Below are 19,250 nucleotides of genomic sequence, written 5' to 3'. Positions count from 1 at the left end.
TCTGAGGTGCTGTTAACTTGTGATTTCTGAGGCTAGTTACTCGGATGTTTTTTGTCAAGAGAGGTGATTCTTGGTCTTCCTTTCCTAGAGCGGTCGTCACATGAGCCAGTTTCATCATACTTGTATAAAATCCTTGTGATTTGTGTATATAGACTGTTTCACGCACCCCCTCTAACTACTGCTAAGATGGTACATTCTTCCCCTCCTGGGTTTGTGTTTGCGCTGGTTCACCGTACTGTGATAGCGCTGGTGGAGCTGGGTTGTTGTACTGAATATGTGTTGTGCGTGTGCGTGAATAATAAGTAAGTGCCTTGTATTTGTTTGCCCTATGGTTGTAACCAATCCTATACTCGCCCATGTATGTTGTGTGATGCCAGTTTGCCAGTGGTTTGTGTTGCCACAAGACCAGTGTTGCCAACTCCTCAGTAAGGAAAATCGCTATTGGCTGTCCTAAAAGTCGCTAGAAGTCGCTAAATGACGTCATCACCTAATTTGCATAATTGGTCACGCTAATATAATTGTAACCTATGTTGTTGGAGAGAGAAATAACATCGTGGAAGAGACATAAAGTGAGTAAAAAACGTCCTAAATGCATTTAGAATTTATTTAGAACTACAAATTAAATTTCTTTTAGCAATTATTGTTTTTTTAATGTCACAATTCCAACCCTGCTCCTTTACCCGGCTTGGACCGGCAAAAGTGACCGAAATAGGCACTCTGGTGGAGTTACTTTGTGTGTGTGTGTTTATAAGTAGTTTTAAACCTTGTGATCCACAAAACAGCATAAGAGTAAAAGATTAAAAGAAGAACTGACTGCGTTACAGCACCCGCTGCTTGTTGAGAGTAAAAGCTATACGCGCTTTCACGTCTTTTTTTAGCGACTTTTTATAGAAAAAAAGTCGCTAGGGGGTCTGAAAACTCGCTAAATATAGCGACAAAGTCGCTAAGTTGGCAACACTGCACAAGACACTGTAGTTACTCATGTTGATTTGACCAAAATAGCGACACCCGGGTGGACTGAGCTGCCCAAAGTAAAGATGGAGTCGATCCCTGTGCAGCAGCCCATTTGTGTCCACCAGGGGGTGGTGTTTAGTCGTTTTTGAATTAGATTTTTCTGTTCAACCTTTTCTGTATTATTTAGACCAGTTTTGGTTTACTTTAATTGTTTGCTAATTGTAATTTCTGTTATTTTAAAGACCCACACACATATACTCACACGAATTCACTTCTGAAGATGTTTTGGATTAAAGGAACCCAAACTATCATTGCTGTGGACCCTCTCTTTCAAATCAAATCAAATCAAATCAAATCACTTTTATTGTCACGTCACATGTGCAGGTACACTGGTACAGTACATGTGAGTGAAATTCTTGTGTGCGAGCTTCACAAGCAACAGAGTTGTGCAAAAAATACAATAACGTAAAACAAACAAAATATAAAAATGGCTAATCTAAAAAGTAATAAATATATGTACAATATATAAAGGTATATACATTACTGAACGTGTGTACTAAATATGTTTTCTACGTGTGTGTGTGTGTGTATAGTGTGTATATACATGTTTTACAAATGAAATAAAGTAAACAATAAAATAAGATATATAAAATATACAGAGGTTGGTAGTTGGATATTGTGCAAAACAGTGGCATTAATGTACAGTATGGAGTGCATAATGTTGAAGTTCCAGTAGTGAAGGTGCGGTGTCTATGACGTGTTCAGCAGTCTGATGGCCTGGTGGAAAAAGCTGTCTCTCAGTCTGCTGGTATGGGACCGGATGCTGCAGAACCTCCTTCCTGATGGAAGTAGTCTGAACAGTTTGTGGCTGGGGTGACTGGAGTCCTTGATGATCCTCCCGCTTTCCTCAGGCACCGCTTCCTGTAGATGTCTTGGAGGAGGAAGCTCACCTCAATTATCCGTTCAGCACACCGCACTACTCTCTGGAGAGCTTTGCGGTTGTAGGCGGTGCTGTTGCCATACCAGGTGGTGATGCATCCAGTGAGGATGCTCTCAATGGCACAGCGATAGATATAAGTCACCTGTGCCTTCTGACCGTGGATAGGAATATCCTGCTGTAATTTGCCAGTTTATTAAGCACATACATGTCCAGTTCAATACTGCTTGATGGTTTTTGCGACTGCACTTGGGGACTTGGGGATTCAAAGTTTGAGTAGTTTTTTAGGACTGATTGACCTTCAAATGAACCCTGACAAAGCACACCTGTGAAGGGGAAACTATTTCAGGTGATCATGAAGCTCACTGAGAGAAGGCCAAGGGTTTGCAGTGCTGTCAACAAAGCAAAGAGTGGCTACTTTGGGAATCTAAAATATATGACATGTTTAGAGTTATATATCAATTTCTTCTTTGCTACATAATTCCATATATCTTACTTCATACATTTGATGTCTTCAGCATGTATCACAATGTATAAAGTAGTAAAAATGATGAAAAACCATTAAACGAGAAGCTGCATCCAAACCTTTGACTGATAATAATTAATAAATCATTCTTCAGTTCTGGCTCCAACATTTATTTCTGTTTAATCTCTTATTTTTTCAACCAGCCTTGGACATTCACAAAATATATCTGTAAAGTTCCTAACCAGTCCACAGCCCCTCCAGCATAGCTCACATCAGTTATTGTATCTTGAAGTGGTAGGTGGTGTATTGAAATATTGAACCTTTATTTTGCAGTCAAATTCCTTCTAATGCTCTTTTTATTATTTGTATTTAACAGCTTTCTGCTCAGTGTAGCTGTAGTAAAAGTATCTGAAGTTAAACATCATGGAAATGCAACTAGTCTGCGTTACATAAGTAGTTGAAGAGATGGATGGACGGATGAAATAATATTGAAAATTCCAGTGGATTACAACTGGTAAAGTTCACAGAAGGCACACTCATTCTTAACGATTTATCACACTTTTTATTTACTTATTTAATTAAATACATCTAGCTATAAATTTTCTCCCATTTAGTCTATGTTTAGGGAGTGGGGCGGGGTTGTGGTTTTGGAAGCGATCCAAGCAGATACCCAGACCTCCCCCTCATCAGCCACCATCACAACCAGGATGCCTCAAAGTCAGATGCCCAAGCTATCAGTATTCTGATAGCTTGGGCATCTGAATGAATCATCTCAATATTCTGGTGCAAAACGTTTGGGATAGTTAGCTTAACATCTAACTTGGACCTTATTTCCATAAGTTTTTTTTTCCTAGCCTCTATTACTACAGAAAACAGTATAAAACATTGGTATTGTATAAATTTGCAGTGTTGGTTTTAGAATAGCGTTTCTTCTTGCAGTGTATTTGAAAAACTTAACTTATCTTGTAATCGGGATAGTTTCTTAGTGTTGAATGTGACTGAGGCATAGTTGACTTCTTCGTCTGCCATCCTTACAGTCTTGTTGAGCTTTAAGCGATTGTAGACAGAGAAATACTACCGTGTTACAGTCACAGAGCAAGTTGTTTCTTAACTCTGTCACACACATCTCTTATAGCAACTTCTGCTTTTGGCTGACAAAATAAGCTGTCCATGTCTTTCACTTTATTAGGTACACCTTGCTAATACCAGTGTGGTCACAAATTTTGAGGCCATCCTGATAACCTTATCCCACTAATGATGTGGAGATCCAACTTTTTTACATCCAATTAAAATCAAGGCACTCAAAAAGATGCTCTGGAAAAGAGTAGAATTCTTGGAAAAGAGTTTTATACACTAAATCACATGAACAGTAGTAAAAATACATACAGACATTTAACAAGAGAATTACATAGCCCGGGGTGTACAGCCTTAAGCACAGACAGCAGAGTAACACAAAGACAGACAGAAAGAAGCAGTAGGAAAAAAAGTGCTGGGTTGTCATCTGGTCCCCTAATATATAGGGACCAGTATCTCCACCCCCTGCTGGTGGGTAACCTTCAAACCCATCCTCCAGCCAAACAGCTGCAGGGTCAGGTAGTGGCCAAGGTTCTGGCCAGAGGCCAGTCAGGAGTCCGGCTCCCCTTTGGCTTTGGCTTATCACAATTCAGCTATATTCAGCTTTTGATTTTGTCCACATAACCTGAGGCACCATTGGTGTGTCTAGATGTTTATAAATATAAAGCTCCAGATGTATACATGAGAAATTCTGTGGATCAATAACAACTGATATCTTTTTATATCTGAAAAATACCAAACATATTATAGTTGATACTAATGAAATAAACAGAAAGATATATACAAAACTAAAATGGAAACTATTGAAAATATAAAACTGACCAAAACAAGTAAATTCACTCTGATAATGAACTGAAAATCAATGAACACAAACTGACAAACAACATGTGTAAAATGCACAACGTGAGACTCATTTCATAAGCTGGACTTCTCGTTCCTGGCTGCAGCTCTGTGACTGAGCCAAATGTAGGGGCCAGCCCTTCCTCTACCTCATCTTGATCAAACATGTTACAACAGCTTAAACAGTGTTGTTTTTGGCTTAAAGAGAAGAATTCAACATCAACCTGACAATACGATTTAATATAACAGAATAAAACTGAAGATACAGATATATAACATTAGCTATCACCACAACATGAAAATATCAGAATGCAGGTCTGGTTTGTTGGTTTAAAGTGACCGATGTAGATTTTTTCTGGCGAGGACACTGTCATTTGTGTTTATTTGGTGTCAGTCTTTCTATTGGTAAATCTCTTTAATGTTACTCACACAATAAAAAGCATCAATGCCATGGATGAATGGTTTTGTAATCAGTGGTTTCTGATCAATGGTCATGACAATTTGAATTGAATTGAATTGAATTAAACCTTTATTTTGAACATGTGAAAAAATACAACCACATAGAAATAAAAAAGAGACAAACAAAGCAAAACAAAAGGAAAACAAAGCAACCACAACTACAAAAAAACCAAAAGAACTTTCATGTTCAAAAAGGAGCAGGAAGAAGCATAAGCTTATTTAATCAATAGACTACAGAAATACCCAAGTACAATTACATTTTATGTTACATGTATTATTATTATTATCATATACAGTAAATTAAAAAAATAATACCCCAGGAGGCAAAAAATAATAATTTGACTGTTTTAATAATAATAACAATTTGCATATTAATGATCTAGAAACTGACCTCACAGCCACTGGTCGCTATTGGTGCTAGTTTTAGTCAATGTGCAAATGTATAAGGTTGGGGAAACCTGCAGTCAGCTGAGACTGAAGATGTCACTTGGATGAGTGACGAAACGTTTCACTGACAACGTGATGTCCAGATGAACCGAATCAACGTTTTAGGACAATAAAAAGCAGGATTTTATTCAACTGGGGTTTTTTGTGCCAGAAATAAACAGCTGTAAACATACACGGCGGACCCAGTGGCATTTTGATCATTTTTATTTCATTAATGACGGTTGCTGGACACCAGTGTTGGTCAAGTTACTTGAAAAAAGTAATCAGTAACTAATTACTGATTACTTCCCCGCAAAAGTAATCCTATTACTTTACTGATTACTTATTTTCAAAAGTAATTAGTTACTTAGTCACTTTTTAAAAACATGATTTACAACCTGAATAGGTAATAAAGCGATAGATCTTTCAGCCCAATTCTACTTTTTCTGCATAATCCATCATATAAAATGTAATCAAATGAAAGAGTCTCTTTTTAAAACTAGTTTTATTAGTTTTAATCTTTTAACTTTATGCATCAAGCAAAAATTAAATTATATGCAACATTGTCTGACTGGAAGAAATTTGTTTAACATTTAAACCTATTTTGTGCACATTCCAGCATATAAAAATAGTTTTTTGTGCTTACACTCACTCTTTCAAATAGATTCAAGTAAAACACAGCAGAAAATAAATAAAATCAAAGACTCAGCGGTCCTGTTGCTGTATTTTCACCTGTATAGCAGCAGTGGGGCAGGCGGAGGTTTGCTCTGGTGCAGGTGTGTCGCAGCGGTCAGTGGAAGGATCTGGGAGTTTCTCTGTGAATGTCACATTCCAGTGGCAGCGTATTTGGTGCATGCTCGGAAGTTTAGGGGTTTTTTTCGTGGTAAAAAATAAGTTTTCTTCCCACGCAGTGAACAGCGGACACTAACGTTTTTGTCACTTTTTACGGAATTAAACTCAAAGTCAGTCACGGTCATACTCTCTCCCACACTCCTTATATTATCCATTGTTGATCTGCACACAGCTGTTGCCACGAACGTCGCACTCGCTTACGTCATTGTCATGAGACACTTTCGCAAACAAAATCACGGTTTAGTAACGCAGTAACGCAGCTTGCTTATGGGAAAGTAACAGTAATCTAATTACCTTTTTTGCAATAGTAATCCCTTACTTTAGTCGTTACTTGAAAAAAGTAAAGCAGCTGATCATAAGCTAATCAAAATACAAAAGAAAGTGATGTATTTTCTTGAAATGTTTATTCAAAAACATAAACAACACAGGCTGTTGGTTATAAATTGCTAAAGCTATCCGGCCATATCACCCAAACTGCAGTGAAAGAGCATTAAATTTAGATTAGAATAATGAGTAATATCATAAACTGAACACCTGATATTAGCAGTCTAATTTACTTTTACATAAATAAATGTATACAAATAGGTAACTGTAGATGCTTTTGAGTTATTTCAAGCTGAATTTCCGTTTTTACTGTGGCCCATCTGCAGTACTTTGGCGGCCCACCAGGGGGCCCCAGCCTGCACTTTGGGGATCACTCATCTACCCCTTAACTGGTTTGGACCCTCTTATGCTTTCAGAAGTGCTTTAATTCCTCTTAGCATTAATTGAGCTCACATGTTAACATGGCACAGTTGCTGCTGCAAAAACAAACATCACAATGGAAGAAAAGAATTCATAAAGCTATGATTAAAGGGATTAGACACTGGAGGTGACTGCTCTTTTCTTTTTACATTTAAAACACATTTATAATAAAATTCACATGCACCTCAATAAGCAATATGTTTAGTGTTTCAAAAGAATTTCCATTTTAGATCATGTTTTGGATGAACATCGCCTCTCACTTCTTTGTGTATGATACAGTGAGAGGTATGATATAGTGTTTGGTTAGATGTGAGGGCATTTATTGAATCAACACTTGTGTCTGTTATTCCTGTGGGTGACCTTGGTTCTTTCGTTCGGGGTTGTTAACTGTTCAATTGTATATGGGTCACATGTTAAATCATTCATTTATATCCTCCAGGCTTTTAATAGATCAGATGTACTTCAGTAAAATTTCAAATCGTTTTTCAAAATGAATTTTAGGAATCAAGCACATTTTAATAAGGTTACAGACGATAATTGAAAACAAGGACCTGCAATTAGCATTGAACCTAATAGAAACTAAATTCAAGTTAATAACTTCTAAACCTAAAAGAGTAAATTTTCTCTGAAAATAACTGAATCTGTATGTTACTTTCAGCTGCTCCCCTGTCACAAGGGTTGCATGTTTGATTTGCTAGTATAGTAGATCACAAGCTCTCCTTGATGTGAGCCCAAGGGGAATTTGCATCTCCTGCAGGAATCAAACCAGTGAACCTCCAATTGCTAATTGAATGTGTTAGCAACTAAACTATAGAGCCACTGAAAAGTAATTGAATCTAATTTGGAAAATCTGACACTGAAAGAAAACAAAAATTATTAAAAACAAACAAATTATAATAACAATGTTGAAAAACTGATTTGACAAAGAATATATAAATACAATACAAAGCATGAGACTCATTTAATAAGCTGGACTTCCTGTTCTTCTCTGCTGCTCTGTGGCTGATGTTGACAGTCCAAATGTAGAGGCCAGCTCTCCTTCTTCCTCATCTTGATTAAACATGTTACAGCAGTTTGAACACTGTTGTTGAAGCTACAACGTTTGTTTAAAACATCGTTAAAAAGAAAAAGTCGGTAACAATACGGCAATTATTTGGCAATATGGCAAACAGTTTCAACAATTTACTTTCTTTTTTTTCTTTCTAAGTAAAATTAAAATACTTTTAATTACATATTTTTTAAATATACAAAAATCATAAAGCAGTCTTCATATTTTAATATATTTATATATTTACTTATATTTTTACTGATATGAACATCATTATTAATATTATATTTTCAGAACATGCAGGAGTCTTGTGATGTTTTACTGCAGTATTCAAAGAGTTAAAGCTTTCTTCTTACAGATCCATGCGTTCTTCTCACTACAGTTCACGGATTTAAATCCTTGATTTTGGACAGAGATTGCACACTGACCATCAGTAGGAGACCCTGGGATCCAGGTACTAAGAAAAATCACAGGTTTGATGAAGGGGAATCAATATTGATATAAAATAAGACATAATTAATTTATCCCAAATTTTCAAAATATTCAAAATGATTTTTGATTCAAAGTGTCTCTTACCTGTTAGTCAGATTCCTTCCATCCACCCACTTCCAGTTCCCACCTTCGACTCTCAGACCAATCCAGTATCCTTTGATTCCTTGAATGTTCCAGCTTTTATCACTGATATAACTCTGGGAATAGAAAGAAAGTTTTCAGAGATATTAAATAGATCACATATCATATCAAAATAATATATAATAAATATTGTTCCTAAAACGTTGTGGCACAAATTATTTTTAGATTAGATTTAGAGTCCTGCTGGTTTCTCATTACCTTTTCTGTTTCATTATTCACAACAGCCAAATCTGAAATCTTTCCTATACAGTCTTCTCGAGCACCTTCCCAGGTTTTCTGCTCAGGACGACCAGCATCATTAATTCCATAGCAGCCTGACTGGAAGGGAAGCCAGCCAGCCTGACAAACATTACACCTTCGGTCTGCAAGGATGGAGATCAATTAATAAACATTACTGCATATTTATGTTACATTTGGTATTTTTGTACTAATATATTTGGAACATACTGTTCTTGTCCTTGGGACAGTAGGCATCAATGCTCCACTGAGCTCGACTAACATTGAAGTCATTCCATGATGTCATCATCTGTTGTATTTGTTCTGTTAGGTTTTTCTTCTCTGTCTCCAGCTCCTCATTTTTCTTTCTGAGCATCTGTGTCTCTGCAGTCAAGTTTGTGATCTGTTTTTCTGAAACTGTGGAGACTATAAGGTTACAAAGGACAGCAGTTAGTTTTTTTTAAGTGGTTTGAATATATTTACATGTTTCCTATAAATTAATGCAACAAGAACTGTTAAAAACAACACACAATCAAATATACTCTTTCTGGCATTGTTGTATTATACTCATATTGTATATAGCATTTGTATTCTGTTTTATTCGATTGTATATAGTATTTTATTTTATTCTCTTCTATTGTGTACAGTATCTTGTTGATATCTTATTCCAGTGTTTTTCTCTAATTTTTCTATGCAACTTTGCACTGTCCACTGCTGTAACAAAACAAATTTCCCATGCGTGGGACTAATAAAGGTCATCTTATCTTATAAAACATCACACTACTTTGCGTTTACACACCTCACATTAAAGTGTAAGTTTTAAAGTTATACTCACTGTAGATGCGAAGGACCATGATTAGTATTAGAATTCCCCAGCATGTTGCTAGTGATGGAAAAGATTTATTACAAGACGACTTCTTATCTAGCAAAAAAAAAAAAAAAAAGTTATTTCAACAACCAAAATATATTCATAGTTTTAAAGTCTTTAGAATAAAATGAAATGTGTCAAAGATCCCTAATTATTTAAGCATTGTTCTGTTATGTACAACCACAAAATACCTATTGGAGGCAGAAAAAAATGATTTAACTTTAGACCAGACCTATAATCACAAAGAAAACTAAATCAGAAAACCTGAAGGCAAAACTAAGGCTAAACCTTGTTAAATGTAATACAGACCCCCCAAACTCAGAACACTATATATACAGAAAAAAAAAAAAAAATGTAAGTACAAAAACTGAAAACTCAGAATAAAAAACTCAGGGTCAGTGACAGCTTTTGTCATTTCTGTGTTTTGTATCTTTGTGGGAGATATTACATCTTAAAAAATGTTGTTTGAAAAACCCTAAAATTCAGAAACATGGTCAAAAACTTGGATTCCATTGTACAATATTTTTATTTATTTTCAGTCAAAGGTTACACAGTTTTAGAAATTTCATTCCTTTCCCTGTTCTATTTTAAATACTCTGTGCACAAATGGCCTTTGGTAAGAATTGCTTTACAGAGTCCAGGAACAGAGATGAACAAAAACATGACTGACATCTGGTAATTTATTCATAACTGTTTTATGAAAAATCCATGTCAAGAATTTGTAATGTTCATGTAGGGCAATTAAACATAATGTTGAAGGCAGATCTGATTATAGACACAATTCCATTTTAATTCAACTACCACAGTTTCCTCTAAGTAGTAAATCCATTAGTGCAACACCTTGATGCACAAACGGCAGTCAAAAGTTATAAATGCTGTTTTAACAGAGATCTTTCCTGCAGTTTCAGCTTGAAGAAGGAAAACTAAAGTAAAACACAGAAGTCTGTGCTACAATATCTCCCCGATCAATCTCAGCTGACTGCATGTCTGACCATGGTTTCATCAATGATCAGTTGTCATTACAGTTTGCATATTAATGAACGTGACACTGACCTCACGGCCCATTGTTAGTCAGTGGTGCTAGTTTCAGTCATTATGCAAATGTTCAGCTTATGAGGTTGTAGAAACCTGCATTCAGCTGAGAATGAAGAAGTCACTTGGATGAGTAATGAAACGTTTCTCCCAATGAAAACGCGACGTCCAGATGAACAGAATAACGTTTCTTGGATTTCCTTATATGGATGATTGAGCATGCACCAAGACAAGATTGTTTATTGTATTTTAATTATTTTTTGATTTCTTTTCATCTTCTGTTCTGCTTTGCCCTCAATTTTTATTATAATTTCATATTCTTCTGGACAGAGGTCGAGTTTCTTTCTCTTTCTTTAAGAGGGAGGGGAGAGAATTTTGTCATGTTTCGTATTGAAGAACTGTGTTTCCTAAATTAAAATAAAATGTTTTAACATTATTTCTGTAGGTTTAAATTGCTTGGGTCAACTTGAGAGCTTTAATTTTAGATTTACAAATCTTATCTGTCTTTCACAAAATAAAGGTCTTGGTATGAAATGATGCCTTGGTGTAGGAAATGGCAGGTGTATCAAAATATCAATGAGAATGTGTGTCATTGTAGCAGGGTGTGGTTTGAGGCAAAGCTGCGGGGGAGGGTGGAGAAGTGGGTTCACAGGACAGTGCCAAGCAAGCCCGGCTGGCACAGCTGATTGTCATCATGCTAACCAAGACTTCCCTATTTCTAGTAGCTGCTGAGGGCTGGAGGAGCAGAGGCAGACAAGAGCTGAGCTGAAGCTACAGATTCCACAGAGCCTCCAGCTCTCAACACTGTTAATAAAAGTGCACTCAAACTCATCCAACGGTCTCTGAGTGTGTGTCATGCTGAGGTTCTGGTAACGAGTGTTACACTCATGTTGACTGGGGCTTGCTAAAGACTGACTAGAATGTCACCCTCCTCCCTACAACCACATTTCCTGCTGGTTTAGTTCTATGTTTTCTGGTCTAAACTCTAATTTTATGTAGTTATACACATTGTCTGTTTTTTTATTAGATCATTACAACTCAAGAAATAATTAAGGTTGAAGAGCTTATCAAATACACTCTGGGGAAATTACATATTTGAAAGAGTGTAAATGTGAAATACAAAGCCCACGATCTGAATAAGCTCCAATAATTATGGATCTCATGTTTTTCATACGACGCACAAAGTAATATCAGATGATCGTATCCAGAGCAGAAGAACCAATATGTGTGATCGATGGGCAGGCAGACTAATGATCCCAGTTGTGTTAACACAGGATAATTTTATTTGATATTTGTTGTTTTTTTTTTTTTTTTTTACAACTCACCATTTGAATCAGGAGTTTGTTGACTTGCTTTATTTTCAACCTTCATTTCTTCATGTGCAGCTTCCTTGTCCTGTTTTACTGAGAGTTTAAAGGGTAATTGGAGTTAAGTACCTTTCAAACAACTACAATTTCCATAGACTTTGGGTCAAAAATGTCTTTTTTCTCTGGAACTTCGCCTTGGATTGTACAGGGAAAGTTTGTCTTTTATGTGACAGCACATATCTCAGTATCTGACCCACTGGATTTGCTTACAGTCTTTTTTACTGTTTATTATTACTGAAGAAAACATCACCTAAACCAACATGACTTGAAACAGTAATCACACAGAGATGCAGACTTTGATTGACATCAATGGCCCTGAGTTTTAGAAAATCTTTTTTGATACACTGCATTTGAAAAGCTTAGCTTACCTGCTGATTGTGTTCATTTGTTAGTTCTTAATATGACCTTCTCCTCTGCCGTAGTTACCGCCCTGCTGCTGAGTTTTTTGGGACTTGTACACTGAGCAATAGCACTGTGTTTAAACCATAGAACATAATTAACTTCCTCAGTGCCCAGTCTGTCTTGTACCAGCTTCTGCTTTTGCCTGAGAATCTAAGTTGATTCCATTTATGGCTTCAAACTGAAGACAGGTAGTTCTTATGTATCAGTGACTCGACACTTCTTGTGACTTGCACATTGAGAAACACCACAGAGCATCATAATAAACTGCTGCTTCATCAGTGTAACTCTGTCTCTTCTAACTAACCTCTGCTTTTGACATATACACTCACTGGACACTTTATTAGGCACAAATTGATTGTACTGAGATGACATTGGCTTTGCCTTTATAACTCCCTTAATTCTTCAACAAGGTCCAAGAAATATTCCTGAGATTATTATTATTATGATAGCATCTTACACTTGCTGCAGATTTGCCAGCTGGAAATCCATGATGTGAATTCCCCACACCACACAGAACTAATAAGCCAATCACAAGGCATCAACTCATTGCATTTAGAAATGTAGATATATATAAGGAAACCAACTCCCATGCTCCCTGTTTTTCATGAAAAAAAAAAAAAAAAATCACAAAATGTTGATGCTTGTGGGGAAGAGAATCGATGTGTCAAGGCAAATAAGAGACTTTTTAAACCATGTGGAGCAGCTCTCACCATTAAAATCATGATAACTTTAGTGTGCTTAGTCAACTTTAGATTTAGTTGTGTTAATGCTGTAAAGCACAGGATTCTTTATTTCGATGTGCGAGACTCTTGTTGTCCTTCATGAAATTAGCACAAAGTATGTGGAAGCGGTTAAAAGCCACAAAAACATGCAGAAGCAACTAGAATAATAAAGAGGAACAGGAACATTATTGTGTGAATGTTATACAGCATTTAAATGTAAATTCAAGCTAGCATTCACAAAATAGTGTTCCACACATTTGACATTTAACTACTTCCACATACTTTGTGCTATTTTTATGGAGAACCACAAGAGAAAAAAATAGTCCTGCGCTCAAATAATAATATTGTGTAATAAAATTTGCATTTGTAAATGTTCATTTACGAATTTTTAAATTATTCTATTTATTTAAACATAAATAGAATCAAGTAAGTTATTCTTGTATAATTTAATTTAGAATAAAAACACTAATCAATATTTCAAAATGAATTATTAATTACTTAAATCAAAAATTGCAGCTCTGACATACTCCTTCTGAATTCGATTACCAGCTCTTTCATCTTGGTGGTATTAAGGTCCACGTTTTTGTCTGCACACCAATCCGACGGCCTCTGAACCTCAGCTCTGCATGCTCTCTATTTGCCCCGAGAGATGAGCCCCACCACAATAGTATCATCTGCGAACTTAATGACTGCATTGTCTGGGTGGGTACTGACACAGTTATATGTATGCAGAGTGTACAGTAGGGGACTTAGTACACAGCCTTGTGGAGAACCGGTGTTAAGGCTGAGTGCTCAGGAAAGACAGGGACCTACTCTAACTCTATGTCCACAGTCCAAGAGAAAGTCTCTGATGCAGCTGCAGGTGGTACAAGGAAGTCGGATATCCAGCAGTTTTGGTATCAGAAAGGGTGTCCAGCTTCAAGTTTCTGGGTGTGCACATAGACACAGACCTCCAATAGAGCTCGGACACCTTGGAAGTTGTAAAGAAGGCCGAACTGCGTCTCCATTTTCTGAGAATCCTCTAAAAAACACTCAACCTGAAGAAGGAGCTGCTGACCGTCTTCTACCATTGGTCCATTAAGAGTGTGCTGAAATACTGTTTCTCTCTGTGGTTCTCTAGCTGCACTATGGCACATAACAAGGCACTACCAAAGGGTCATTATGGCCCAAAAAAATCATTGGTCATCCTCTTCCCTCCCTGAAGCACCTGTATAGAACTCGCTTTCTCAAGAAGGCATGCAGCATCTTACAGGATTGCACACACCCAGGACACAGGGAGCTTAAACTGCTGCCGTCTGGCAGGAGATTCAGGTTGCTGAGGTCACTTCTATTTGATATTTTATTTCATTTTTTGAGGTTTAGATCCTCACCTTGCATTATCAAGAGAAAAACTGTCTTTTGTGGAAGCACTTTTAGGAAGCTCATCATCTTACTTATCTTGGTTTAGGCAGGTTTTGCATTTACTAATATTGCAGAAAAAAAAAACAGCACAAGAAAAAAAAAATGCTTGAAATGATAAAAACATAAAGATGTTAGTGTCAGCAGCCAAATTCTTTGTACAGTAAAAGATCTCCTATAATTATTAATTGTGATGTTCATCTACATGATCTACAGCTTGAGTTTGAAAATATCTTTTGCTGATAATAATACATTGTGTGTAGAATGCTTAAGATTACCTAATTTGAGCATTTTAAAAATACTCAAGTAAATATTGTGCTACAAAGCTTATACACTGCTATTGATGTGTTTGTAGTTGTGATAGAAATGAACATTTTACCTTTATTTAATGAAAGAAATTTATAAATTACAGTAGAAGTTCAAGTTCAAATGGACCTTGTAACTGGCATGTCCCAGTCAGCACTTGGGTTAACCCAAACATGACTGAGGATTGGGATCAAGAGGCGGATAACACTGCTCCTCCATTTGTGTGGGGTGAAACCAAAACCATTGGGCCAAAACAGGAAACAAGACCCACCAACAATCTTGGTCCAACGTTTAGATCACCCAGTGACATTCCATGGTCTGGTTTTTAAGCCATAATTTGTATTTACTGCAGGTCCTGATAGCTCATTGTAGGCCTGTTGCATATATAAGCATGTTTAGGTATTTCCCTTTTTAAATTTGTTCTTAACATTTAATTAATAGTTAATAGTTAATAAGGGTTGGATTGCCCACGACAGATGTGTGATAACAAACATGGTTTTGTATCTTTTCGGATTATATTTAAAGGGTTTTGATCTATGGCTGAAAGGAGGATTGAAGAGCAAAAAAAAAAAAAATCTGCCTGGTCAAATCCAGTTAAACACCTACAGCAGATGTATCAGTCCCTTTCAAGTGGGGAAGCTCCACAAACTTAAATAACTTGATATTGAAAAGCTCAAGCTTACCTTCTGACTGGGATCGCTTTTTAGCTTTTAAAATGACTGATCCATTGTTAAACCTCTGCTCTGCCATTGTTAAAGTCTTTTTGCTGAGCTTCTTGTAACTTGTGCAAAAAAAAAAAGAAAAAAGAAAAAAAGAAATTGCATTGTGTTAAAACTAAAGAGAATCATAAAAAAGCTGTTTCCACACCTTTTATTTTCATTGCTTCTACCAACTTCTGCTTTTTACTGATATAGATGGTAGGCAAGTTCATAGAGTTTTGTTTTGTTTTCACAGCGCTGGTGTAACAGGATATATATTCAGCAGTTTTAACTCATTGGGAGTGTGTGCAGCTTGTTCTCATTTACTTCTGTTATCAACTGTTTATTTTATGTGCACCAAAAAAATTTCCCATGTGTGGGACTAATAAAAGTTTATCTCATCTTATGTTTCTTGGTAATGCCTTTCATTGACTTGAGACCATTAAAATGAACACACACTTTTCCTGTTTAATGCAACAATTTGTTAGTATGTTTTTTAGTCTATTTGCACATATGGTGGTGGTCCAGCAGGCACTGCATGAAAAGCAGAAAGAAAATGTGGACAGATGATCAATACAGAGAAATACAAAGCATTGAAGTCACAGATATGAATATAATATGAAGAAGTTCTTGACTGTTGTTTTTAAACACTGTCATACGTTTCATTTTTGCCAACTTCTGCTTTTGGCCACACACACACACACACACACACACACACACACACACACACACACACACACACACACACACACACACAGTATGCATTACATGCACAACATTAGACTCTCCAAATAAGCTGAACTTCTCTCTGTGGTTGATGTGAACAACCATCTTCCCCATCTTGATTAAACATGTTAGAGCAGCTTGAACAGTGTTGTTCTTGGCTTGATTAAAAACTTTTGTCAAAATTCCACAATATTGTGACAATAATTTGATTTAATAAAATCCACTAAGGCAAAGAATACGGTCAAATACAGATATATAACACCACAAAAATACCGGAATACCGATACTTCAGACAACAGCCTTCTTTGATGTGAAGGAACAGAAACTCAGTATACAAACTGCCCTGAACTAAAGAAACCTCCTTCGGTGACACAAATGAAAAACAGCCGAGTTCCACTTTAGCTCTTAGTCTGTGTTGCCCTGAATGCTGGTGCCAGCAGTCATATTCTGTGCACAGTAAAACTTCTGCTATAATTATTAATTGTGAACTTTCATAAACATAAATAATATCTCCATTTTTCACAAAGACAAAGCAAAATAGTTCAATTAACTATAATTAAGTTTAATTAACTTCTGATAGCCTTTTAGAATTTCTTCCTTTTTGTAAAAGTAAAATTAATCTAAAAACTTGTAAAGTAGGTGTGTCTGTGAAGGTTCTCAGTCATCCAGGTCATCGTAGTCAAAGGAGTTTGCAAAGAAAAGCGTCTGGACTTCTTTGAGTTGCTTGAAGACGTTTCACCTCTCATCCGAGAAGCTTCTTCAGTTCTAAGGTCAAATGGCCGAGAGTCCCAGATTTAAACCCAGTGGGAGTATCCCCCCAAGGAGGGACAAAGGACCCCCTGGTGATCCTCTAATCACATGCGCCAAGGTGTGAAAGCGGGTGTGGGACCTAATCAGCCAGGGTTTCGGGTGAGCTCATTGTGAAACCTGGCCCCACCCTATCATGTGATTTCCTGAGGTCAGATGGCCCAGGATGTGAGTGGGCGTTAAGGCGTCTGGGGAGGGAACTCAAAACTGGATTATAGATGGCAGACAGTTGGTGTCGTAAACCACCGCCTCTGTTCAAAGATGGTCGCTCACCGTGGACATAGATGGCCTCTTTCACTCCTCTTTCAAACCATCTGTCCTCTCTGTCCAATATGTGAACATTGGCATCCTCGAAAGAGTGACCTTTATCCTTAAGATGCAGGTGGACTGCTGAGTCTTGTCCTGTGGAGGTGGCTCTTCTATGTTGTGCCATGCGCTTGTGAAGTGGCTGTTTGGTCTCTCCAATGTAGAGGTCTGGGCATTCCTCGCTGCACTGTACAGCATACACCACGTTGTTCAGTCTGTGTTTTGGAGTTTTGTCTTTCGGGTGAACCAGTTTGTGTCTGAGTGTGTTGCTGGGTCTGAAGTACACTGGGATGTCGTGCTTGGAGAAAACTCTCCTGAGTTTCTCTGATACACCGGCTACATAGGGGATGACAATGTTGTTGCGTCTGTCTTTCTTATCCTCCCTCGCTGGTGTCTGATCTTCTTTTCTGTGCCTCTTTGCTGACTTTATGAATGCCCAGTTAGGATAACCACATGTTTTCAGTGCTTCCTTTACATGTGTGTGTAAAGTAGGTGTCTTTGAAGTTTATGTAATGTAAAATGTAATTTTAATGTTTAGGTGCAGTTTTGATTTAGTGTCCTTGGAGTATTCCAAAGATTGATGCTTTGTGTGCTTTCCATAAAAAAAACTGCCAGTGGACTTTCTAGAGCATATCAGTATGACTGGCAGCATTTTACAGAATTCATATTGTGTCACTCTGGCTTGAACAGGATGGCTGCCACCACATTGATGTGATAGACTACAAATCTATTCTCCTCTTGTGAAACTGGGGTGCGTGTTGCTCTGTGCTCAGTCTGCATATTAGAGGGAGGGTTTTTTATGAATGCAAAAACCTTAATATAAAATAACTTTAATACCAGTTTGCTTTGTGTACAGGTCTATGAAGTGGCAAGGTGATTTTCCAGTGTCTGATGATGGACTGCCTCTATGTGGTTAAGAGACTGAAATAATGTTGTGCGCGTTTCTCATCTTATCGATCACAAATAGTTCTTTAACGACTGAGCCTTTGATTCGCTAAAATGGATGGATTAGATTGAAATCTCTGATTATTCACTCTGAATTATTCTTAAACACCACAATAGGTCATCCAAGTAATTAGGTTGCATTTGAAAGTAACATTTATCCAATTGAACTGAAGTTTACAAATGCGAATAGAGTTGAGGACATTTGCAGGCAGCATATTCAATTAATATTAATTACAAAGCATGCATGCATGACATTATCCTGCTAAGACCCAAACTCTTTCATGGCATGCATTTTTAATTTCGCTTTGCTATTTGGGCTGATTGGGACCCGATGAATGTAAAAACAAACAAAACAACGAATTACCTGATTTATTTATTTATTTTTTTTTAAACATGCTTTTGTTTCTGAGAAAAATGAGATTCACATATGAGGACATTACTTTTAACTTTCGATAGAACAGTGGCATTATAATGTCCTCTTAAGTGGACATCAGGCCCTTGTAGGAGGGGAGGTTAAAACTGGGAGCCGAGCCCTCCTAAAAGTTTGAACCTAGATTTGCCCCAGAACTCACACATATTTAAATAGATATTAGATTTCTGGTAGATGGTCATTTTTGGTGACAATCTTGAAACTTCTTCTGATCATCGAGTGCAAAAAGCAGCAGAAGATCAGATATCACTGAATGAAACACTTAGTGAAGCCCGGCTCCTATTCTTGTTGCTGTGAAAACTGTTCGCTAAGAAATTCTTACCTTTGTGCCCCTATGACCAGGTTTGCGTGGAGATTGCCTGAGTGAGCTGATTCTAGTTTGGATTTGGGAGTGTTTGGATTCTCTCTGGATTTTGCGGATGTCACAGCTTGTGGGATGAGCCGTGTGGAATTTAATGGAGGACCCAAGATGCAGGCAGCTTTCAGATGTGAGTGAGTTTATTAGGGAGGTGAAATAAACAGAAACGCAGAGGGCATGAAACAGAACCTGAGGAAAGCCTAAACTGGAAACAACTAATAACAGACCTGAAAAGG

At 37.1% G+C, this 19,250-nt stretch overlaps 1 protein-coding gene across 2 annotated transcripts in view; it reads right to left on the bottom strand.

The window, feature by feature from the left end:
- Nucleotides 1-8,100: 8,100 nt before the first annotated feature.
- Nucleotides 8,101-19,250, bottom strand: part of LOC120442676 (C-type lectin domain family 4 member G-like) — a 90,345-nt gene continuing 79,195 nt past the window's right edge. The window contains exons 1-7 of one of the 2 annotated variants that reach the window (XM_039619653.1): nucleotides 12,285-12,530; nucleotides 11,875-11,952; nucleotides 9,485-9,571; nucleotides 8,881-9,075; nucleotides 8,632-8,795; nucleotides 8,377-8,489; nucleotides 8,101-8,257 (exon numbers count right to left, since the gene is read on the bottom strand). In XM_039619653.1, the coding sequence (XP_039475587.1) occupies nucleotides 8,131-8,257; nucleotides 8,377-8,489; nucleotides 8,632-8,795; nucleotides 8,881-9,075; nucleotides 9,485-9,571; nucleotides 11,875-11,920 (732 nt within the window). In that variant the 5' untranslated portion in view covers nucleotides 11,921-11,952; nucleotides 12,285-12,530 and the 3' untranslated portion in view covers nucleotides 8,101-8,130. Of the gene's footprint in view, nucleotides 8,258-8,376; nucleotides 8,490-8,631; nucleotides 8,796-8,880; nucleotides 9,076-9,484; nucleotides 9,572-11,874; nucleotides 11,953-12,284; nucleotides 12,531-19,250 lie in introns of those variants that run through there. The other variant, XM_039619652.1, reaches the window with a different exon arrangement.

The sequence above is a fragment of the Oreochromis aureus genome, linkage group 11 (assembly GCF_013358895.1).
Source record: "Oreochromis aureus strain Israel breed Guangdong linkage group 11, ZZ_aureus, whole genome shotgun sequence".
In the NCBI taxonomy this organism is placed as follows: Eukaryota; Metazoa; Chordata; class Actinopteri; order Cichliformes; family Cichlidae; genus Oreochromis; species Oreochromis aureus.
This window is presented reverse-complemented; position numbering and strand designations above follow the sequence as displayed.